Source organism: Sprattus sprattus (genome assembly GCF_963457725.1).
Source record: "Sprattus sprattus genome assembly, chromosome: 6".
Classification (NCBI taxonomy): Eukaryota; Metazoa; Chordata; class Actinopteri; order Clupeiformes; family Clupeidae; genus Sprattus; species Sprattus sprattus.
Genome location: NC_137925.1, coordinates 10,799,823 through 10,825,400, shown reverse-complemented (window position 1 = coordinate 10,825,400; position 25,578 = coordinate 10,799,823). Strand labels below are relative to the sequence as shown.

The 25,578-nt window shown below is 42.8% G+C and overlaps 2 protein-coding genes across 2 annotated transcripts; both read left to right on the top strand.

Moving 5' to 3' along the window:
* Positions 1-4,198: 4,198 nt before the first annotated feature.
* LOC308367154 (GRB2-related adaptor protein 2-like) lies at positions 4,199-12,970 on the top strand (the record flags this gene model as incomplete). Its single annotated transcript, XM_080840968.1, has 7 exons — positions 4,199-4,276; positions 4,804-4,895; positions 5,312-5,431; positions 6,203-6,395; positions 7,197-7,304; positions 12,283-12,393; positions 12,744-12,970. The coding sequence occupies 7 exons, from the start codon at positions 4,199-4,201 to the stop codon at positions 12,930-12,932; spliced, it is 891 nt and encodes a 296-aa protein (XP_080697094.1). The 3' UTR covers positions 12,933-12,970.
* A 579-nt stretch (positions 12,971-13,549) lies between these two features.
* LOC308367151 (protein FAM83G-like) lies at positions 13,550-24,395 on the top strand (the record flags this gene model as incomplete). The annotated part of the gene is made up of 5 exons (XM_080840965.1): positions 13,550-14,017; positions 19,479-19,646; positions 22,573-22,694; positions 22,975-24,182; positions 24,346-24,395. 5 exons carry the CDS (start codon positions 13,550-13,552, stop codon positions 24,393-24,395), a joined length of 2,016 nt encoding a protein of 671 aa, XP_080697091.1.
* Between the last annotated feature and the right edge of the window lie 1,183 nt (positions 24,396-25,578).

Sequence of the window (25,578 nt, the reverse complement as noted above, 5' to 3'; positions counted from 1 at the left end):
CAGGGGCAAGAAAAAACGTCCTGGTAATCAGGAAGAAACTGTAAGCAGAACCGCAGCACATATAGGGGGGGGGCCCATCTGCTTGAGGCTGGCCAGGTAGAGATAGAAAAAATAGGGGCGGTCGAAGGGGAGGGACATGAGAGGTGGGGAAACAATCAGCAGCAAGAAATCATACATGTAGCATGATGAGCATGCTATCATACAAGTGGTAAATATTCACAGCACACACGGGGTAAATGTACACAGCATACATGTGGTAAATGTACATAACACATACAAACATCACATGATATGATACATACAAAACAGCTTAGTTGGTATACCGTGTGCTTATATGGTAAGTATTACAAGGGAAAGTAGAGTAGAAACAGAAAAATCATGTCGATGGTGGCAATTATTTACATTGCAGGAAAATGCTAGCATAGATTTTAGGGTAGAATAAGTGTTTGACAGTATGGTGTGGATAGGTAAGTGTGTATCAAGGGTTTCTACAAGTAGATCGGGTGGAGAGACTACAGCAGCATCCCACAGCGAAGATAGTTTAGATTAGGAGGGGAAGGATTTCATGTAAATTTATATTTTCTGCAACTGTGAATAGATTTGATTATAGTTCTTTTTTAAAGTGAAATGCAAAATGATTTCCATGCAGTCCTTTCCACGATAGTCTCTGTCTGTTTCACTTACAGTTTCCCCCCAACCTTCTGTAGTATTAAGTGTTTTAACCAAAGACCCAGATATCTGTGGATGACGTTGCATCTGTAAGCTGCATTTGTAAGTGTTACTGACAGCCCCCATTCGCCTGACTGGCACATCCACTCTCAGATCAGCTAGCAGCTAGATGGATAAGATAGCTTATCCTGGAGACACACAGCGATAACTATGGTTGTGTTTGGATGGAGAAAAAACACTTTCACGGAAGAAACATTTCACTCTGAGGAAGCAGTGTTTGCAGAATTATACTATAGACCTAGAATTTTAAAAGGTTAATTAGGACATCTCCAAATGTAATCAAATCCCATATGTGATTGTCATTGTTTAAAGGATATATTTTAACAGGATATTTTGGGGACTTTTTATTTGGCTAACATAGAATAGCTCCGTCTATTTAGAGGTGGCTCAGATGTTTTCGTCTCTTGTCAGTCACATAGAATGTCAGTGGTAAATGACCACTGGTAAATTAACAAAAACATCCTGTGTCCTTTAAATCAGTGCCAAAAAGAGCTGTAGAGGTTGAGTTGTGATTATAAAAAGAAACATTTGTATATATATATTTGTATCAATGTGAACGACTCACAGCACAGATTTTCAGAGAGCTCTAAACTGAACCAGAGACTAACAGAACTTATTTTTAGACAGCATTGAGAGTGCTGAATAACAGTGTCTCACATAGAGACTGTGTATGCACTCTCAAAATCCTATTCTCAAACCATTGTGTATGAAAGATTAAAAAGATTGTTTTTAAAGTGCAGTTCCATCGTCGTATTATGCCAAAACACTTAACAAATACCCTAACAGCCTTTGTAAACTGGCCATAAATCCTTTGATTTGACCCTCTCTCCCTTTCCAACAAAAGCTTATTTTGTGTGTGAGTCTGTTTGCTTCACTGAATGTGTAATCCATTGCTGGTGACAGTGAAGAGGTGACGACAGAAGCATTCATGGTATAAACAGCACATTAAAAAATATATATAAATAAATAGGGAAGTAGAATTTAGCAGAGAGAGGGGGATGAGAGGAAGACCGTTTGCCAAACAGGCAAATTCATGACCTCTGAATCTCTCTGCATGCTCAGTCTCTATGTCTCTTACTGGATCTCCTTTTCTCTGTTTTTTTTTTCACTTTCGTCACACACTCCTGTTTTCCTCTCCAGCACAGAGGATAGAGTAGAAAGGCCACTTTGTACTTCTCTGCTAATTGAATTGAGTCCCCATGTCTACCCACAGGGATGTTTTGAGGGGCCTTCCTCCCCTCTCCTCACCAGGAGGCAAGTGATAGTAATTAGCGTCCTGTTTTCCCTCATATCCGCTCCCAATTACGTCCAGGCTGAGGGGAACGTACGAGACGTCTTCGCTGGAGGTCACTGCCCACAGAGCTCTGCATTGTCCCATAAATCAGAAATACCCGTTTTCAGTTCGTCAGAATGCCAGTGTCTTTTGGTTCGCTCTCCGCTGTGGTGTTTTCCAAAGCTATGTTACGGCCTCTTCGCAGTCTGAAGAGTGAGAACCACGATTTTTCTAAAGGCTTTTGGTGCAACAAAAAAAAACACAGCAGAGCTGGTGTACTGGCAGTGTATAAAAATGAGCCATCCCTTGCCATAGGCCTTAGCAGGTGTGCTGTTGAAGTAAGGCATATTTGTCCACAGGGTGGAGAGAACCATCTTAAAACACTTCCATTCAGTAATTTGTTATTAGTTATTTATTTTTGAGAGGTTACACAATCATGATGAAATATAGACACAAAATTGCAATTCGTCTACTTATATTTGAAACTTGATGCCACAGTATTGTGGGGAAAAAAGTAAACACAAATGATTGCATTGGGTTTCTAGTCTCTCGTAAACAGATTCCCTGAACATATGTGCACATATGGTTTTTAAGCATGTCTGTGTCTGTCTGAGTTGTTCTCAGATACCAATAGGATTTGGGAAATACTAGGTCAGGTCTTTAGAAGTAAAACATGCCTCTTTGTGTTGTTACTGGACATAATTAGCTGCGGAGATGTTGCAATATGTTGCGAAATACAACCAGTATAAGATTATGCTCAGGGTGTATCTATCTAAACTATCATTGAACATACTGATTAAATAAAACATCTATTGCACTCATTTCAGGCAAACTTAATTTACACCAGCTATATTGAAATTAGGCAGGCAAGTTGTCTGTTTTACAGGGGCATAAACATATTTTGCAAACTGAAAGAGACATGCTGTGTTGATTTAATACATGTTGTAATCTGGGACTGTAAATTGAATGGAGTACCCTTTTCAGTGAAGTAGTGTCTGTCGGGGATTGAGCAATAACTGGGGATTTACTGATTCCAATCCAGCTCATTGCAGTACTTTGTGCATTTGCAGTGCATAGAGCCACACAAGCTGTGAAACCTACTCCAAGCAAAAGTTGTTCTGCTTATGACTTCCCCGCAAGGCGTGCAAGTGTGGTAGAAAAGAAAGAAAGAAAAACTAACGCAAAGGTAGGTGACAGAAAGTGGCAGATAACTTCAGATGCCTCAGTGTTCAGCTCTCATCTGGTATTGACAAGTCCTCTCACTCCAGAACTGCTGTCTTGCTCTCTCAGCCATATTCAGGTCATAAGGATAAGTCCAGTGTGGTAGGTTGTGGTCAGAGTCCAGGAATAGCACGCTTACCTGAAATATGTTAACAATAAAACGGTAGTATTCAACTTCTCTCTGTCGTCACAAGATGTGACCCATTTTAAAGATACGTATTCACTACTGAGACCTATCAGTTCGTTATGACTTGTCTGTCTTGCCTGTGGCACAAAGCCCACCGGCAGCTTTTGGCAGCCATGAGAACCCTTTCTTTCTAGTCTCTGAATGTGCTGTGCATGTGTTTAAAGAGGGATGCTTCTCGTGAAGCTTTTTCACAGTCTCCTGCTTGTTTTCTCAGTCACTTAGCTCTGTCTTGTCTTGTTTTTCTAGATTTAGTGGTGGATGCTGACAACTACTGAAAGAAGTTCTCTTACACGCATCTGAAGGTAAAGACATGGGTGTTTTGATTGTATGGTGTGTCTGTGGGAGTTTGTGTGTGTGTGTGTGTGTGTGTGTGTGTGTGTGTGTGTGTGTGTGTGTGTGTGTGTGTGTGTGTGTGTGTGTGTGTGTGTGTGTGTGTGTGTGTGTGTGTGTGTGTGTGTGTGTGTGTGTGGCTCTGGAGGCATAGACATTCTCCTCTCTTGGTGCTGATATATATTGTCGATGCCAATTACACTTAAATGTGAGTCCCATCAGCAACCTGTCTCACAGCTAAGGTGTGGGCAAAGATTTTAGTTCAGGCTTTGCTTTACACCATCTTCTGAATCTCTCTCTCTCTTTTTCCCACTCCCTATTTCTCTCTCTCTCTCTCTCTCTCTCTCTCTCTCTCTCTCTCTCTCTCTTTCCTGAACTTTCCTCTCTCTGTATTAATATTAGACCACCACGCAATCATTTGTTGTGTACTGTTCCACTGATTCCCCTTGTCTGCTGTCATGGAGGCGAGAGGAAAGTATGACTTCAACGGCACAGCTGAGGATGAGCTCAGCTTCCGGAAAGGAGACATCCTAAAGGTGGGCATTCAAAAGGTTATTACCCTATGATAGGTCACAGAGGTCACACTTCAGTTGGATAGTTCACCGTACACCATCGGAAAGCTATCAGTTAATAAGGAGTCATTTAAATAGGTAAGGCTTGGGGTGGGTTAGGATGAGGCCGTGGTTAGACTTACTCAAAAATAGTCTCAAGTAGTTGAGATGGAACATTATATTACGTCTTTCAGGGTTTGGTGAAGGGTTGTTAGATAGCCACAAGTAGCTTGGTTGTCTCTAATGGGCTATCGAAATAAAGTGTTTAAATCAGAGGTAACCCTGATGGTACAGCAAGACACTTATCAGGTTTTTCAAAGAAACGTTTAGGTCAGGTCCTAAAGTCGACCTTGGGGCAGTGCGAATGAGAGCAAGCAGTAAATGAGAACATCTTGCACCGCGTATGCTTCCTGTGGTTATGAACGACCTCTGAGGCGGAGTTGAGGCAGAGATGCAGTGCACCGTGTTATGCTTTCTGTCCTACTTAATCACGCTTGTACGCATGTACTCAGATCCTAGGTTCCCAAGATGACTGGTTTAAAGCAGAGCTTCATGGCCACGAGGGATTTGTGCCCAAAAACTATGTTGACAGACAGACTCCCAGGTAGAGTTATTAGTATGCGTGTGTAAGTATGTGTGCATTTGTGTGCAAACGTGTGAGTATGCGTGTGTAAGTATGTGTTTGTGTGTGTGTGTGTGTGTGTTTGTTTGTGTGTGTGTGTGTATGTGTGTGTGTGTGTCTGTGTGTGTGTGTGTGTGAGTGTCTGTGTGTGTCTGTGTGTGTGTGTGTGTGTGTGTTTGTTTGTGTGTTTGTGTGTGTGTGTGTGTGTGTGTCCGTGTGTGTCCGTGTGTGTGTGTGTGTGTGTGTGAGTGTCTGTCTGTCTGTGTGTCTGTGTGTGTGTGTCCGTGTGTGTGTGTGTGTGTGTGTGTATGTATGCACGTACAGGATGGATCGGTGACATCCCATGTGATTATGCATGTATGACCGTATTTACATTCATCCCCACTGCCCCGTCACAGCTGGCTCTCGGAGACTGCCAGTCGGGGCGCATCAGAGGAGATCCTGAAGGCCCGGGAGGTGGGGGCGTTCCTGATCCGCCACAGTCAGAATGCCCCAGGAGACTTCTCTATCTCTGTCCGGTAGGAATATGAAATATAACTCCCTAAGGTGTCCCCCAAAAGACAGTCTCACAATTTGACGAGGCTAAATTCTATGTGAGATATCATCTGGAAATGTGGAAGTCAAATGGTTGTCGAATCTAGTTCTTGTCACTCAGTAACTCAGCAACAGGTTTATACCCAACAGCCATATTGCCTCACCAAAAAAAATCAGTGATAAAGCTGCCCTAATTGACCCTCTTGGTTCCTGATGAGCCTCCCTCCTTTTTAGCCGTGTCATCAGTTTGATCCGTACAATATGTGCCACTGCTACTCCTGAGCGGCACCCAGGCTTCTCTCCCATCAGTCAGTGGCCTGGCAAGCATAACCATGTGGAAATGTCACATTAATATTGCAGCACCTACAACTGCCTCGGCATCACGGTCAGATTGGGTGATTTGTATGAGTCCTCGTCTCGTAAATTATCCATGGGGCCCAACTGCCTCAGTGATGTGGGATTCAGGTGTTGTCCTGATAGGTGCCCCCTGGTGGATACAAGAGGTAGAGGGCCTGGTCAAAGCTGACAGGTCTTCGCACAAACTGAAGCTATGAAAGCTGAAAGAGGGTTGATCAAGTTGATTATGGTTCACCTGGTCGAAAAGCATAATGCTTATTAACGCAGAGCATTTTTGTGTGTTGTAACAAATATTCCCTTAAAGTTAAAAATGTAAAAATGTTTTTGCTCAAAATGGAAACTTATAAAAAATAAAATAAAAATGATGTGTGTAAATTATTCCTCTCTCCTCTGGTTAGGCATGAAAGTGATGTCCAGCATTTCAAAATCATGAGGGAGAACAAGGCCAAGTACCACATATGGAACGTGAAGTTCAACTCCCTGAACGAGCTGGTGGAGTTCTACATGAGAAACAGCATCTCCAAACACCGCGAGATCTTCCTGAGCGACGGCAGCAGCAGGGATGAGCCCCGGCCATCTGCTCCACAGCCAGTACGAAACACTTCAGTTACGGGCTCCTCTCCCAGAAAACTCCCTCTGCAGGCCGTTTAGTGAAAGTGTAACTCGCACTGTCTGCTCTCACAAACTGACCTTAGTGGATGTTTCTGTCTGACCTGGCACCCTAATGAAAAATAATGTAATAGTAATAATAAGCTTTATTCATACAGCACTTTTGTAATGGTACACACATGGCATACCAGGTAAACACAACACAGAACAGTAGTTTTGTGGTAAAAAAAAAAATTAATTAAGTAAAGCAAGTATACATTACACAAAACATAAACAATGCCCCTTCCCTTAGAAATTGTGTTTGTATCTAGAGCAAAAAAAAAAACATTGTTACACCAAAATAGATAAACAGATTGATTTCTGTCTTCTTGTCTTCCTGTTACCTCTCTATTTGTCTCCTGTTGTCCTCACATGCCCTTTATTTTTACCATCCTTCCTTTTGTCTTCCTTCCTTCTCTCCTTCCTGTTGTACCATCTGTTTCTGCTCTCTCTAGCTTCTTCCATATCTCCCACACTGCAAGCACTTCCAAAGGCTCTGTTTTTTTGGGGGGGCACAGATCAATATGAGAGCTTCAAATAGTACAGTGAAACAGAAGCTCAGAAGTGAACAATATCGATTTCACATTCAGCATCAGATTCAATATCGAACAACAGGAGCTGACAGAAGCCTTTAAAGGTCCACAGTACTCTTGACAATCTCCTTAGTGCAGTCCATTTGTGTGTACATTGTTTTCACCTTTGTTTGCAGATGTGGTTTGACCTCTAATGCCTTTTGTGCTTCAGACAAAGAGGATCAATGTCTCTGAGGAAATTCGCCATCCTGGAAGCTACGGAGGCTCCCCACTGCCCACACCACAGTGGAGGGCATCGGATCAGCCACACACACAGCAGGTGCAGTAGCATAAGCAGTCACACATACACAGCATTACACACACATCTTCACTCACACACACAAATGCACGCACGCATACACACAGACACACATACACACATATGCACACATGGACACTCACAAAAATAATGACACATACACACATGGACATTCGCTCAGACTGTACTCATACACACCTGGATACCCATACACTATACACACACACACAAACATACAGACACCCATATGGACCCTTATTTAAACACATAGCATAGCCTTAGTTAATGTATTTGACCAGCCCATAACCCTTACTGAGTCCTTTAAATTTCTGGGCTCCTACATCAGCCAAAATTTGAAATGGGATATCAACACCACCCACCTTATCAAAAAAGCCCAACAGAGACTGTATTTCCTCAGGCAACTGAAAAAGTTCAATGTCAACAAACACCTTTTGGTGCTCTTCTATAAAGCCATCATAGAAAGTGTCATCACCACATCAATCTGTCTGGTATGGAAATTCTGACAGTCGCACAAAAATTAAACTGGAGAGAGTGGTGACCAAAGCCTCCAACATTATTGGTTGTAACCTTCCATCAGTCCTCTCATTGTATGCTGAGCGTAGCTTAAATCGCGCAAAGAACATTATCAGAGACTCCTCCCATCCAAACCATGACTTTTTTGAACATCTACCTTCTGGAAGACGCTACAGATCCATGCGAGCTGGAACGACACGCTTCAACAACAGCTTCTTCCCCTCTGCCGTCAGACTCCTGAACTCTCAATGCTGACCTGGAGTCTTTTTATTTATTTTTTATTTTTGTTTTACCTTCCCCCTTCTCTCCCCTCCTACTGGCCTGAGCTACCTATGACAAAGAATACCACCAACATTGGGCCTCATTCTCGACCTTTTTCTGTAATTCTTCAGAAATGTTTCTTACACGACTTCGCAAAAACAACGCTTCCGCTGCATTCCCGCACGCTTGAAAATGTGTTCATAAGCAGCCGAAGTCTTCTCAGCTGGGTTCCTTCCGATTAGCTTCTTAGATTGATGCGCGTTCTCGTGAAAGTGGATTTGCATACATACACGCCCTGCCAGCTCCTTATTAGGAGACGCAATTTTAGAAACGTGTGCTGTCCCGAATCCACCTCGTAACAGGTGTTCATTAATAAGGTGGAGATATTGTATAACGTTCAACGTCCGAAGTCCGTAAAACACATTTAAGTAGTCACTTTCTTTTTTTTTAATCGAAAAATAGGCACCATAGGTGTGAAGACCGATCCCAAGTACGAGTATAAATTGTAGTCCGTCCTGACCTTCGAAATGGCCACCATAGGGGTGAAGACTGGCCACCAGTAGTAGTATAAATTGCAATAAATGCATGCTTTAGTTCTTAGAGATTGAGCTTAGTGTTTATTTATTTATTCACTTACATTTGCAGTGTTCATGTCATTCACAATCAGTCTCTTAGCAGACGCGGCCTGTCCAAAGTGACGTACAAGGGAGAGAACAGTCAAGCTATGAGCCATATAGACCTAGTGTAACAATAAACACTACCTCGTATAATTATGACTATAAATGTGAAACGTAATTGTTAATGATACAAATATTCTCGTATTTATTATTATCATAATTATTTTAATCCGAGGATGTCTGTAGAGTTGACGTGGACGCAATCACCAACGGGTTCTCACAAATTCGCCCGTTAACCCTTTTACTGTAATACGGAGTTTTTTCAAATTTCATTCCTCAACGCGATTCCTCAAATAACCACAAGATGGCCCGTGGAATCCCATTTGAGAAGATTCCGGTAGAGTTACGACTGCTATTTCGAGTTCTGAAAGTTGTCTGAAGTTCAGAAGAAAGCACAGAAGAAAAAAATAACGAGAATGCAAATGTTTTCATAAATGTTTCCGAAGTGGAGTTCCTTCTGAAATCCTTCGGAAAGTCTTCCCAACTGCTGTCGAGAATGAGGCCCATTGTTGTGTGGCAATACAGTTTTATCTTATCTTATCTTATCTTATAAACATTCCTACTCAGATACATCAACATACATACTGTACATACCTACACACGCACACATACATGTGCAAACACAAAGACATGTTTAGAGAGTACTCATTTGAATGAGGTAGTCGGCTGAAGAGGATCTTTGGACAGAGGCTCTATAGTGTCTCTGTCTTCCCGAGTTGACCTTATCCCTCCCTCCGGAGAATGCTGTCCTTTTCAGTTTCTGGAGTGGGGTGTGGGGCTGGGGTGGGGGAGTCTTGGGGGCTTAGAATTCAAACAGTGGGAGTAATGACCAGGTAACATTGCCAGGTCAAGTCCAGGCAAGCCTGAATGGAACTTATCATCTACCTCTGTTGACCGTTGGTGTTGCTATTGTGCGCCCAGTTCATTTCAATCTGAATAGACTGAATTGGACCAGGGCATGTTTTACACAGCCAGTTCATTTGAGGTCCTCTGCCTTCACCTGAGACACTTTTCCCTTTCCATGTTGTGTATTCATATAGTAGATTATTTTTAGAGAAGCAATTTATAGCACATCAGAGGAAGTTGCTCTTAAGACAACAGGAGAAGCAGTATTTCACCACTACCCCCCAAAATAAAAAAAATCACATTTGTCCTTCCTTTGAAACATAGAAATGGGGTCGTTATCCTGCCACAGAAATTAGGTTGTTTCCCTAAATTCAACTGCTCACTAGTATACAGTATGGTAGTCGACCAGAAGTTTTAAGTGTTGCCACAAATTCCTTCTGGAAAAAGGAATGGGTTTTCGCAAAATTGGCGAAAATAAGATTTGAACGAAAAAACATAGCCAGTAGAAAACCTCTGCAAACAGTTTGGTGAGTTTAAAAATGTAGTTATCAGTCGGTCTTTTGTAATGAACTTGCCTCAGGCAACACAAGGGACTCTAGAGTGGTATCCATGGTTACTGACGGCTCTTAACTCACACACCATGGTTTCTTATGAAACTTCACGTAATAGCTCTAGCGCCCAAAACATTTGATTTATTTTGTTCACCAGATTGTGGCTATCAAATCATTAGCTAATTGATGTGTTAACTTAAACTGACTTTGTGGTTGTTGCGAGAACACTTGCAATTCCTGATTGCTAAAGCTAGCTATGGTTAGCTTCTGCTCACCTTGTGAAATTGGTGATGCAATAAGCTATACTGAGTCTCTCAAGCAATTATTTAACTTCCATGGGTGTTATCTTGTCTATTTTCCCAAACCCCATTCATTTGCTCAACCAAAATGCAAAGATGCTCGCCCCTTTTTCAAAGATGGGAACACACCATGGGAACACAGTTGAGCCAGAGGAACACTTTACATCAACACATTAACCTACACATTACATTAACACATTACTTCTTTAAAACAAAAAAATAAAACACCATTTTACCTAAACTAAAGGAGTGTCCTTTCACTCAGTAAAAACTAGGGGTGCAACGGATCAAAAAAACTCACGGTTCGGATCGTTCCTCGGATCAGATCATTTTTCGGATCAGCAAAAAAAAAAAAAAAAAAATAGACAAGACAAATAAACATGTGGAGGAAGGGGCTGCTTAAATGCCGCGGTGATGAGCGGTTGTTGAGCCGCTTTCGGTTTCACTCCTGTCAGTGAAACACCGGGGTGATGTCGCTGTAAATGCGTGGCCATGCTCGATGTGTTTCCACTGTTGTATGGCTTTCTTGTGCCACAGTCAGTGGCGGTTCTAGACCATTTTTACTAGGGGGGCCAAGGAGGGGCCAGGGTTTAACCAGGGGGGCACATAAAAAACCCGCAACAAATGATATTTAAAGATTATAAACTTATATTACTTTAAAAACATATAAACATGTATAACTTAACATTATAAGAATAAGTGCAAGAGAGGTAGGGCCATACAAAATGAACAACAAGTCTTTTACAGTCATTTAACCCACCATGGGCAATGCTGAAATCACTGTTACAGATAGTACAGTGTGCAAGACTGTAATTGTGGTTTACTTTTATAAGACAGGGGTACGTACACCTTTGTATAGTCTGTTGTAAAATGTCTTAAATTTTCTTTTTGGGGGGCACTCTCCCTGTGCCCTGTTCCTAGATACACTGAACTGATTAATTTCCTTATTGATTAATTCGGTCGGGAGAAGAGATAAAAGCCCGCCCACACTGAAAATTCATTTGTTGACTTACCGAAACAGGTAAATCAGGATGCTCCTGAGGCACACACGCACACTGCCTCACACACGCACAGTCTCTAGGTCCCTCTCCCTCTCTGTCGTGAGCGCGCTACACAGATGCTAACGCAGTTTGGATCACGTCTGTCTCGTGTGCGCGGTCTGGCTCGCTCGCTCTAGATTCCGGGAGATTTTAAGTAATTTGCGGGCATCAAGGAGTCGTTATCAATATGCGGGAGACTCCAACTTCAGGGAGACTTGGGATGTCTGTGTATTCACATAACATCTGGGAAAGTCAACAGGCATAGGATATTTCCATCTTATGGTTCTTGAAAAAAATCTTCTCTGCCTTCATGTGGCAGAAAAATCACCAGCTCAGCCGGTAGACAGTTGTATATCATCACTATGGTTACCACTACAGGCACAGGCAGACTACCAGCTTAAGTTTAAAACCCAGCGATCCATTAATGATAGGGAGCGAGCTAAACATTTAAATCGTAGCTCCTCTCTCCAACAAGCACCACACATGGCAAACTACAGTGCGCTGTTTTAATTTACCCGTGTGGAACGTTGCGTCGCATTAGTACCGCTTTTGGCGCTTGGTGTAAAATCATAATAAATTCATATTTTGTTTTATTTGGTCAGCATGGTCATTTATTTTTTCATAAATCAATCCGCGGATCATGCGTGTGCCGAACCGAAATAGATGATCCGAACGGATCACGGATCAATGATGATCCGTTGCACCCCTAGTAAAAACCATAAGTTCGAGCTGTGGGATCTTATGAAGGTCATCCATGAGTCTCCAGGACTGACTGGTCTTTGTCCTTGCAGAATAAGAGGTCCAGTATGGAGGAGAGGGCCAGCACCCTGGGCTCCACAGCGAAGAGTGCCAATCAGAACAGCAGCCAAACAGGCCGACGGATATCAGACCCCATTACTCAGGTAGGACAGAGCTTGGTGTATCATAATCAAATGCTGTGTGTGTGTGTTTGTTTGTCTTTGTCACTGTCCAAATGTCACTCAGTTGCATGAACATGATCATCGAGTGTTTTGTGTCTGTGTGTGTAGTGCATATAGGATGTAGTTATGTGTGAAATAAAATCAACCCTCACCCTTTCATGTGTGTGTGTGTGTGTGTGTGTGTGTGAGTGTGTCTGTGTTTGTGTGTGTGTGTGTGTGTGTGCCTGTGTGTGCCTGTGTGTGTGTCTGTGTCTGTGCGTGTGTGTCAGTGGACAGACCTAAGTTTGTGTGATATTGTCCCTCATACTCCACTCATGTTTTGTGTGCAATAGCGAGCACCAACGCAGGTGAGGGCGATCTACGACTTCACTGCTGAGGAGGATGATGAGTTAGGCTTCAAGGCCGGCGAAATTATTGAGGTCCTAGACTGCAGTGACTCTTCCTGGTACAAGGGACGTTTGTGCGGCAAAGTGGGCCTGTTTCCAGCTAATTACACATTCCCTCTTGGAGAGACCAGATGAGAGTCTTATCAGATGAGCACCTTACTATGCCCCGGCTTCACTCAGTGCCTTTGACAAAAACACACAGACAAACCTATGCAAGAAAACCTGAAGATTGTTACCTTGTATCTGTTATTGAAAGATTGATGTGTATGTGAATTCAAGATTTTACTCATAATGAAACTGAGAGAAATGACAGGTATTCTAATGGGAATCTTAATAGTCCCAGCACTAATTTCAGCAAAGTACTTGCCTTTCTTTTTTTGCTATTTGATGGGACATTTTACTGTATGGGCTCATTGAAATGAATGGATAAAGATATATTTTGAAAGTTGTCATGGCATTTCTAATATGTAATACAAATAAAGTAAAACAGTAATTTCGTTCTGTGTGTTTAGTTTATTATTTCATTATGGCATTGGTCTAGCAGCCTATTATTCCTTGACAGTTTGAAATGCAACTATTTGGGGAAACTGACAGCGAGGATTTCCAACTGCTCTTTTTGAAAAAATACTGCCTTTGACTCCTCCCCTTGCATCTAAATGTCAGTCCCTCGCACACCTGATTCATACAGGTAAGCAGGCAGCTTCCTGGTGCGGTGAGTACCTGTTTTATTATAGGCTTAGAGGACTGCTGCTATGGCCGAGTCCCAGCTTTTGAGTTTGGACGATGACCATATCAATGAAAAAATACCGGAGTCCAAGCCTGAGTTTTATTACAGCGAAGAGCACAGGTCCGCGCTAGAACAGTTATTGAAAAACGGCGATGGCGCGTTCAAATTACGACTTAAGGAAGACAACATTAAAGACTTTTTGTCCGCTCGGGAAATCAGATGGATTCGAAAGACTTTTAACGAATATGAAGCGGATAATGATACAGAGATGCTTGATTCCAAGTCGCCATCAAACTCCAACGCGGATTCTGGTGTCCATTCTACTTACTGGCCAGCGCTGTCTGATGCAGAGGTCCCCTCATTGGATATTGGATGGCCGAAAACCGGATACTATAAAGGGGTGACACGGGCGTCAGTGTATACTCACCCGCCTAAAGAAAAAAGCCCCCATATCAAAGAAGTGGTTCGAAAGCTTATTCAAGAAGCTAACAAGGTAATTACTGATATATGACATATATTATTTGGTAGCATAGGCCTATTTGGTATGTCAGAGGATCTTTGGCACACTTTGTCCACGTTAACCTTCCCAAAACGTTAACCTTTTTTGTGACTGACATTGACCAAAGTTTTAAGGTTACATGTGGTCTCTAGGTTTGGGTCTACGACGTTGTAAGTGTGTTTTTTTTTCTTCTTCTCTTTCTTTCCTTACATGACTAGTTTCAGTCGTAGCACCTGCGAGCATCATTTTGTTCACGGCGACCAAGAGTTCGAACTCATCTGTAATAAAGATTGTGGTCTTGGGTGACCTGGTTGTCTGTCTCCGCTTACTGTATGTCATGTGATGCCGTGAGATAGAGAACGTGTCCCTGCCTGGTCGCTGCGGCGAACAGCTACCTTATGGTGTGCTTGTGCTGCCAAGGCTATTCGACAGTTAACATTCTTAGAATCGTTCAAATATGGGCCTACCTAAATTAAACCTTAAACCGTTTTCTCTGAAGCCATATGAGGAATGAGGAAAAGCACCATAAAGGTACTATATATATTTTTTAGCTGATTAATGTGGATACCAAGCCCTTTAGGTTAAAAACAGTGTAGAGCTTTAAAGTTAAACCTGAGGTGGGGCTGTTGAAGTTATTTATGCTTATCATTTGACCAGTTTAACCACTTTACAACTCATGTGAACTGTCCTTATTGTGAGGGCATGCTGTTTCCAGCATCTGTGGTTGTAGTTGAAATTAATTGGTAGAGACAAGGTAAGGTACTACAGAGGTAGATGGAGTTCAACATGTGCTGTGAAGCGTCATGAATCTACGCAAGGGGGGAAAACATGTGAGCAGAGAGAATAGACAAGCGTGTCTTTACACGTCTGAGCCACCACATATGAGAAAATTAGCTTGGCTCTAAATGTCAAGTTTCTCATCATTCATCAAAACAGGTTCCTCTCTCTCTTTCTCTCTCTCTCTTCAGCTCACTCACTTGCTCACACACGTACTGTACATACACACACAAACACACTCCCCCTTTCTAGCGTTTTTGTCTCTATGTTAGTGAGTGTGTCTGGCACAGAAGCATGCTCGGCCTTTGTGGCTGTAGGGCTTTTCCTCCTCTTCGCCTCCCCCTAACTCCCCCGTTACCTGCACAAAGCAATCACTTTCACTGGCTCTCTGTCGTCCCAATCCTGGGGTCTCACCCTTCAATGAAAAGTGCCGGTAACACTCTATTTCGACGGCCTATGTTTAAACAAAAGGTTTTAACAAATCTTCACCCAACCTAATAATCAACTAATCATTTAAAGGTGGTGTAACTATAACCCGATCAGAGGGTTCAGACAGAGAACTCTGTGAACAGAGTAGCTCACACACATAGACAGAGGGGAATTGATTGCTGAGACTGTGTCTTACTGCGTCACCTGTGATATCCACCCTCTTTGCATTGTCCCTATGGTGATGTGATGAGTGAATGATTCAAATTGCTCAATGGATGCTCCTACACTCTCAGTCAAAGGATAAATGGCGGTTTCCACATGATCACGAGCTAGTATTTCTTGGAACTGCTTGAGGCTACACACACAATCCACCCCCACGTTATAAGTTTGTGTTTTTATGTTTCAGTATTTGTGGCTTATCTGGGCGTGTTGGAGTTAGTTGAACCTGTCAGAACCACTTGGAGTAGTGATGTGTAAGAACTTGTTTTTCCTCGTTGTCTTACACCAGTCGCTGTTCAGCAATGTGAGGCTATCTTTTTATTGAAACTGCTTGTGAGAGACATTTTACAAACCTAGCAGTTACAATAACTTGACTCTGGACACTTCTTTGTTAACGGAGCATATTTAGCCCATATTCCTCCTTGTTCTGCTTTGTTGTTTCTTTGACATTTTGTCATCCTACTTTCAACTGTTCTTTCAACTGATTTTTTCTTTCTACAGGCTGAAAATGGCATCTGTTCTGACAAGTGGAAACATGTAGTTCCATGTTGACTTCACATTTAGCATTATATTTGCATTAAGCGTGCTGTTACATTGGTTGTACATAAATAATAACATTGTCCAGTAATAACAAAATATCATATCAGTACAGCTGCCAAATATCATATCAGTACAGCTGCAACAAGTATTGCGGTATTTATTTAATATTATAATCAAAAAATGTTTGTGGTCCATACGTCTACTCTGATAACAATGCTTCTGAAGTCCACAATATGGCACAAGACCTCACTCTTCACCTGCATCTCAGTTGGAAAGGAAGTCAGAGTCAAGAACAAAAGTACTGTGCCAAGAGGGCTGCAGAGACTCCCAGTATACGAAACTTAGAATAAGGGGAGACTCACAATACTTAGAATCGCAATAATGTTATTGTGGACCAAATATCGTCATATTGTCACCTCTGTGGCAATTCCCACCCCTATTTTGGTTTACTTTAAATTTAAACATGCACATTATTGGGCCAGTTCATGTTGCCACTGAACAATAATTGAGCAGAACACTATCAAGAAAATAAGAAGGTTGCGTTAAGCCGCTTCATGGACATTGATAAATGTTATTGACGTAATAAATGTTTAGATTGATCAGCAGCTATTGGAAGTTCCGAGATATTTCAAACGAAAAACATTTTGGTTAGAACTTTATAACCAAATATCACGGATTGCTTGCATACTCTTCAAATAGACTGGTGTATTTGTGGTTGCAAAGCTAATTTTGCTGCATTTGTGCTTGCATAGTTAAGTTCGATATAAGATTAGATGAAAACTGACTGTGAGTAGACTTCACTGTTATCTTTCCTCATAGGCTCTTGACTTCTGTTATCGTTCATCCGGAGCATGGCCGTTAAACTAATGTGACTGTAGGGTGAAGATACTGACAGTGTCAACAGAGTGCTTAGTCACACAATATTGGAGTCCCATGATATATGTTTCCTTTCTTCCCTGAATTATTCAAAAAGAGGTCAACATTGATAATGTGGGGGGGGGGGGGGGGGGGGGGGGGGGGCGTATGATAGTCGGAGTTTAATATTTGGATGTTGTTACAGAGACAGATAACAAACTAACACTATTTACTCAACATTCAGATCTGTTTTGGAACAGAGAGTGTATCAGAGAAGCCAATCTGCTGCCCTTGAAATTGCTATTTCATGAGTCTGTGAGTTTTGATACTCAAATAAAGTTATAACCACTGAATGTTCAGTTGGCTATGGAACTAATATTTATCTGTTTAGCAGTATGTGTGAAACTGTAAGTTGTTATTGACAACATTAGTGTATCTCCCACACCAGTGTCAACTGTTTTACTAGCTGTACCTGGGTCCCAGGGTAGTGTGTATAGAGGTGCAGCACATGCGGTCGCACGGTCGGTCTCAGCCGTTGTAGCCGTTGGCTGTAGACATATTTACGTCAATCTAAAAAGTCTGAAGGCAGAATATGTACGCGGTAGAGAGGGCGTGGCAGCGCAGTGGTTAGTGATCTACCCTGACATCTTTACAGTTTCAAGTGTTATAGACAAAATATCTGTGTAGGGGGAGGGGGCGTGGCGGTGGCGGTTACAAACATGAAGGGGGTACGGGACTGTAAAATGTTTGGGAAACACTGCCTTACGCCACTGACTAGGGCCCGTCATCAAAGCCTGCACTTGCTGTGTCATATTCTGTATACATATTGTCTGGCTGGATGTGTAATACCACAGAAATACAATGTTGCCACCAAAAAAGTTATCTTCTTCCTTTTGATACATCCTTAAAATAGTTGTTTTACACCGGCAGGCCAGTTAATTTCATTGCTTGCAATTTGCAATAATTTGCATCATTGTAGCACTATAAAAAGTCCAAAGTTTAAAGTCTTGTATAGCTCATTAACATGCAGCCCTGTCCAGAGTGACCTAATGTATAGGTTAGTGTTATGTTACGACTGAACCCATACCCGTGGCCTTGATGGCACCAGTGCTACATGTGAGAGACACAGATACACAGGGAAGAATTGTCCTTGGTTACCTACATGTTCCTTCAAGTGGGTGAAGTAGACATGTAAAGCTTGGCATCTGGCTTCAGTGGGTTCTCTCTCTCTCTCTCTGTCTCTCTCTCTCTCTCTCTCTCTTTCTGTTTGTTGTGGATAAATGTGTTGGGATAAAAAATGTCATGCTTTATTGCCTGATAACGACAGCAGGGAACTAAGTTAAATACTGTTTTAATAAGAACATCCTCCGGGCAGAACAAGCAAGAATCTGTTAACTTAAAGTCTGCCTTCTGGGAAAGCATGTTACAAGCTTTACATGCTGATGATGAAAAATGAGCTTGTCATTGCTATATCTGCTATTTGTAAACAAATATGAACTTGTATGCTTGGAAGAGTGCATCACCATACTGTCCACTTTATTGTTCCACCAGTTCTTCTTTTAGTTTTTTACCCTAGTATATCGCCATTAATCTGGTTGATTTTGAAGGCTGGATTATGTATCTTTATTGTATTTCATTAAAGCAGCACTCTGGTGGAATTTGCCACTTTTTGAGGTAGGTTTTTATAGGTTTTAGTATCCTCTTCAAATGTATTTTGAAAATATATGGTCATGTGAAGAACATATAAACAAACCTGCCGTAACTACCAGCTGCCCAGGGTATACTGTCTAAAAATAATTCCCCTTTAACAGGAAGTGAATTTGTGGGGTAGGGTTGGAAATATCCGCCAGAGGCTAAGATTACTGACGCCTCTAATAAGGCAATGGTATGAAGGAACTACAAATTATTCAGTGGTTGTAATGCTGACTAGAGTCTGATTGAGAGAACACATTAGTCATTACTCACACTGTTATATAAGTCATACTTTAGGTCTTGCACATAGGAACATGTCAGTTTTGTTACGGTTATTGTTAAATTATATATAATAAAACATTTTTCTTAGCTTTTTTTCTCCTATTCCACTTGTATGTAATTCCCCTGGTAGCATGCAGTCTCTGTGATATGTAGAATTTCTTTTGAAATTAATTGTATGATTGTTGACCAATCAAATGTGCATGGAGGGCACGATAGACAGTTACAGAACATAAAGAACATTTCTGTATGATGAGCATCAACCAAACCAAACATTGCTAATATGAGTAATATATAATATGAGTAAAAGTGTGTAATAGTAAATGCTTAGGTGGCAAGAGAAGCACTGTCGTATCTCATTATCCGACAACATGAATGAAATCGACCTGCGGGCTAACGGAGAGGCGTCGGTATGCATGTCTCATTTCTCCTGCTCTGGTTAAACTGGTCTCCTGTGAAGAACAAGTTTATCAATTCCAAACACTTTCACTTGTGATTATCAATGGATCGTAGCTTAATTTGGTCACAATGAGACCTTTTAGATATATGCTCTTCAAGGAAGATATCTACCCTGCTAAATGGAATAGTGCTAATTTATCACCGACTAATTGCATTTTTCACCACACTACAGTACACTCATTACTCTCCTCTATTTGCCATGTAGGTGGTGGCCGTGGTGATGGACCACCTGACAGACCTGCTGATCCTGCAGGACCTGATGGAAGCAGGGTCACGGCGCGGAGTGGCTGTGTACATCCTGCTCGAGGCTCAGGGTCTGCCTGACTTTCTAGACATGATGAACCGCCTGCCCCTCTCTGCTCTCGCGGTCCGGGTAGGTCACATGTGTCACCTGTGTCCTGTCATGCTGCCTTTAAGCACCTCTATGCCTCTGAGTGAGTGATTCATGCAGGCGGACGATCAAACCCATTCAGTTACTTGATTGTCCTGCCTGGTTGCCCTGAGGGGATTTTATGACCAAACTGGGTCGTTTACATCCCTCTATCTGTCAATACATGAAGACAGCCTCAGGAAGACATGGAGACAGCCATTTGACAGGTAGATTTGACTATATAGTGACGGTTATTGCCAAACCTACCTGTGGCTACCTTACAGGTGTATTTTGAAATAACCGTCACTATATAGTCAAATCTACCTGTCAAATGGCTGTCTCCATGTCTACCTGAGGCTGTCTTCATGTATTGGCATTCAGTAATTTTGAAACTTTTTTTTTCTTGTTCTTTTTATTTAGTGCTATACTTAATGTTAATTGATAGCCATTTAATGTGAACTAACAAATTTATGTTAACACTTGGGAGACCAAGGCCTGTTGGTCTGACATGCGTTGATGTTATTGTATATTTCACTTAAATGTTGATGCAAAAGTGGCATATTAGATTATATTCCAGAAGAACCCGGCAATAAAATGAGAGTAAAAGGAATGTAGTAAAATTATATTTCATTTAAATCAAATGTAATCATACCCTTACAAAATGTATGAAACTTTGTAGAAACATTTTAATATTCAATTCATTTCAATTCAATTCAATTCAATTATATTTATATAGCGCAATAACAATAAAATTGCCTCTAGGAGCTTTACAGAGCCCAGAGCCTGAACCCCCTTAGCGCAAGCACAATGGCAACAGGGGCAAGAAAAAACTCCCTGTAAAGCAGGAAGAAACCTTAAGCAGAACCATGGCACATAAGGGGGGACCCATAAGCTTGAGGTCGGCCGGGTGCAGATAGGAAGGGGGGAAGGGGGAGGGTTGTGTGGCAGAAGGGGAAGGGAAACAACAGGGGTTGTACACAGCCAGCATTTGGTCGATGTACGTAGTATATATACAGACATACGGTGGTAAACACATGATACAGGCAAGACCAGTTTAGTGGGTATACACTGTGCTCATAGGGTTACTGTTACAGGGGTAAGGGATGTAGGGACAGAGAAACATTTCAGTGGTGGCAGTAATGAATATTGTATATAAATGCTAGCATAGGGTATGGGGTACAGTAAGTGTACGGCAATGCGGTGGCGGTGGGTGCAATTAGCCGAGGGTTTCTACAGGTAGACCAGGTGGAGAGACTACAGCAGCGTCCCATGGCGGAGATATGAGGTAAAGAAAAGGAACAGAGTGAGTGGGTAGAGTTCGGCTGTCCATATGCGTAGATGAGGAGTGGTGGGGGTGAGGAGCAATGTTTCCACTTCCATCAGCGATTGGAACATGCTGTAAGGGAGAGAGGACAATTTGTTAGTAGACATCAATTTCAGAAACAGAAAGGGAGATACCTTTGGGTAGTAGATTTAACAGTAGGAAATATGGCTATTTTATCAGTATTATTATAGGCATAAGCAATATGATATGCAAGGAGAGAGAGAGAGAGAGAGAGAAAGGGAGAAGATATGTTTAGTAATGCTGGCATTTAGCATTTTGTTTGGTATTTTACATAATTGGAGACATTATTCGTAAGCTTTAGGGTTGCAGGGTACACAGCACAGCAGTGCCCAAATGGCTGGTGACAGTCGCAACACGCCCCGTATGCTGTACCCGGGATCCGTAAAGGCCCTCCTTCACGGTACAACATACGCTGTCTGTAGCCCAGTTTTGTTGATTAGGGGAGTATTGAATGTGTTTAGATGTGTTTAGTAATGCTGGCATTTAGCATTTTGTTTGGTTTGGTGGTCGTAAGCTAATATCAATAACTATTTAATACTTGGATTGTTTAAGCGTCTTTGAGAACTTTAAAAATGATTTAAATGTGATGTACTTTTATTTTTATTAATAATAATAATAAAAAACATCCGTAATTCTGTATAGTCATCATCTAGCATCCTTCCTCATAGCTACTTCTCAGGTACTGCTTTAACCCTGTCTCCCTGAAAGGTTTCAAGGTATCCCAGAAGCCTCCCCTATTTAGCCTACTAACAAAAACCGCCTGTGGAACTGAAAAAAAAATGATGGTAACATTGGCTCTTTGTGGGTTGCTGAATGGAGGCATTTCAGTGAGTCGGGGAACAATGAGCCGAAAGCAACCTGATCTCCCTCTCAGCCGTGCAGAGGAGAAAGCTGTGTGCTGCTCAGACGAACCTCGCGCTCCACTTTCTCTCCTTCAGAGCACCATTCCTTTCCCTCCCATCCCCCCCCCCCATTCTTCGTGCACTTTTATAAGCTGCGTGTCCTCACTCTTACCTTTACTCGCGCGGAGATGTTGCAAGGGTGTGTCATGTGTGTGTCATGTGTGTGTGGGTTTTGCAGAAAAGGTCAGAAGAGATTATTCTCCAAAACTGTTGCGCATCAAGCCTTGGCCTGGCAGAAAACCTACCTCGCTCTAAGCCCTTGCTTGCTCACACACCCTTTGTGTGGTGACACACCTATCTAAACAAGTGGAGCGAGGCAATAAGACAGCCGACTTGACCTTTTGTGTTTGTTTTGTTCGTGTTGGTGCCTAGATGATTTATGCTGTAATACCGCACTGCCACTGTTCAATGGCGGTCTAAAGCTGATGGTGTTCATCATTGTCAAAAGGTGGTAATGCAGCATGATACAACAAGAGAACCAAAACTCATGCACCCATCTGTGTGTGACCGAAAGAGGCGGGAGAGAGAGGAAAAGCATGACAGCCAGGTCATGGTTTATCAACGACTCAGACACTGTAATTAACACAGCATCGCTCTCGCTTTCTGTCTCTGCCACTCTCTCCATCTCTCTCTCTCTCTCTCTCTGTCTCTGTCTCTATCCTTATCTCTTCCTCTTTCTCAGAACCTGCGGGTGAGGACGCTGCAGGGCTTTGGCTTGTCTCTCTCTTCCGGCAGACTCCCAGGTTCCCTGTGCTCCAAGTACATGCTGGTGGACGGAGACAAAGTCATGTTCGGCTCCTACAGGTCAGTCCTCATCCGTCCCTCCTCCCCCTGCTGAGTGATTCATAGTCCTGTCTGTCACCACTTCCTTCCAGGCACAATACATAATTTATCCCCTCCTCTATTACGTGTGTGTGTGTGTGTGTGTGTGTGTGTGTGTGTGTGTGTGTGTGTGTGTGTGTGTGTGTGTGTGTGTGTGTGTGTGTGTGTGTGTGTGTGTGTGTGTGTGTGTGTGTGTGTGTGTGTGTGTGTGTGTGTGTGTGTGTGTGTGTGTGTGTGTGTGTGTGTGTGTGTGTGTGCGCAGCTTCTCGTGGACTTCCTCGCGCATGGACCGTAACATGATCACTGTCATGACGGGCCAGGTGCTGGACTTCTACGACAGCGACTTCAGGGAGCTGTACGCGGCGTCCCAGGACGTGGATCTGTACCAGGAGTTCCACATCAACAAACCCCCGGCGGGCTCGACCTTACGAAAGACGGTGGAGGAGATGGCAGCGCCAGCCCCCCAGGCTCCCTCGCTGACGACCTCTCGTTTCCAGGTGCCCGCCGGGGACATGAACACGAACTTCAAGGTGCCCATGCACAAGTACCACAACCCCAAGTACTCACTGGTCTTCGGCAACAGCCGAGGGCTCACAGGGTCCCTCATGGATCTGTCCTCCATCAAGGACTCCGTGGAGGTCGACAAGGTGGCGGTGAAGGCGTTGCAGAAGAAGTTTCAGAAAGCCAACATGGCCAGTGACGAGCACCTGGACAAGGCCTCCACGCCATCCTCGTCTGCTTCCTTGAGACCTGGTGAGGAAGAAAAGACGGAAGCAAGCGTGACCTCTCCCTTCGGAGGGAAGAAGCAGCGAAGCTCGTTCAGACAGTTCCTCAAAAACAAGATTGGCGGTTCTTCTCAAGTTCAAACGGACATTGTCAGCAAAGACACAAAGGCAGCCAATCGTAACACCGAGGCTCTAACGGACAATCTAAACCAGGACCCAGTCGCGGCAACAACCAACCGCGTAGCCAATCAGAAAACGGATGAGAGAATCGTCAACCTGAGCAAGGACAGTCACGCAGCCGCCAATCACTTTACAGATGCTAAAACTCTTTATCCGTATAAGGATGGTAAAGCATTAGAGCACAATCACAACTCAAACGCAAACCCAGCCACAAACCACGTCAACACCAAACCTGCCCCTCCGAGAATAGAGGCCAGGTTGCCCCAACGCGGTACAGACACTGAAACTGTCAATCAAAGCAATCACGCTAGGACTAATCACATCAACAACTATAAAAACCCCAGTCCAAGCAGAGATGCAGCAGAAGTCAATCACAGCACAGCAGACATAAAAAGAATACAGAATGGCCACCACCATATCCACAGCGCCCCAGTTGCTAATGGCGTAGAAGAGTCTGAAGATACCTTTGACATGAAACCTGCTCTGCTTAAGTTTACCCCCAAGAAGTCTTCCAAACTCAGCCGGAGTGTGTCTCTTCAAGCCCTTAACACAGTTGTTGAAGAGGGTCAGTAAAAAACATACTTATAAAATATAAAGCGTGTATTATTTCTTTCACTGGCTGTTCAGGCTAAATTGTATATACTATATATATACAGTGTATATATATATATAGAGAGAGAGAGAGAGAGATGACGACTCATGTTCCTTTTGCAATTTTTATCCCGCAGGACACAAGAGCCTTAGGAAACACCACAAGAAGAACTGCATTCAGTCCTAAGCTCAGAGTTCCCACGGTAAAGTGACAGTGGTTTAATAATGATTAAGACACAGCTGCTCAGCTATTACATCTGGCTCTAGATTTCCTGTTTGTTTGTTTGGTTTGGTTTTAATTAATGTTGTAGTAAATGTAACACTAATGATTCAGAAAGAAATACTTTATTGTTCACCTCACCTAGTGGTCAAATAACGTTGCTATCTGATGTTAATAGCATGTGTGGGAATGGTCATTTCCTTTGTATTTCAGATGCCCTCCACTGTGAGAGAGGACCCACCCCCCCCCCCCCCCCGCCCCCCCTCTCTGTCTTTGCAGGGATAATGTTGGTCTGTTTGTTGTGATCCGTCCATTTTTGTGATAAGACTGCACGGAGGCCCCACTGCAGAGCTGTGGCACGGTGCGTCCTCAGGTCAGGGAGGATGGAGCAACAGCTGCCCCCGTGACCTTCCCTGTGATCGCTGCCAGGTGACGCCTCCCAGAAGGCCTCTCCTCCCCCCACCACCACACAGCGGTGGATTGACTGAGATTGATGTGATAAATATGGGGTCAGCGAGCGAGTGAGTGAGTGAGTGCTTTTAAATGCCATCATGAGCATTTAAGGTGAAGTTTGCGATTCTGGCGAAAGGATGTTGATGTTTGAGCTCAACAGCCAATCTAATTGCTCGATACCCTTTGATGCTCCCAAAGCATTGAGCGTGTTAATTGGCTGGAATTGTTTATGGCTCGGCCCGGCACACTGTTTTAGGTCCCTATTGAATGGACCGCTAAAGGGGTCTTCATGAATTTGACAAAAAGTGGCACTGGATTAGAATCGCGGATTGCACCTTTCAAACAGGTCATGTCTAAACAGGTCTTCTATACTGCGTATTTTTTTGTGAAAGTCCATGGGACTTGCCTTTTGAAGGTTGTATGTAGATGTAAATGTATGTAAATTCTGGATTAAAAGTAGAGTTTAAAGTCTTTAAACTCTATTTTAACCTTCTTCTCACCGTTGAAACAGTTCTTGTGGACTTTCGTTGCGCATTATGTAACTTTGTTTTCGTTTTTTCCCTTTCTTATGTACATTTGAATGTTTTTAGTGCAGTGTAGTACAGTGTTCTCCTTCCCACCCATGTTTGGTCACGAGATGTACTTGTTGCCAAAGCGCACACTCTTTCACCACAATGTAAACTTGAAAATAATCCTG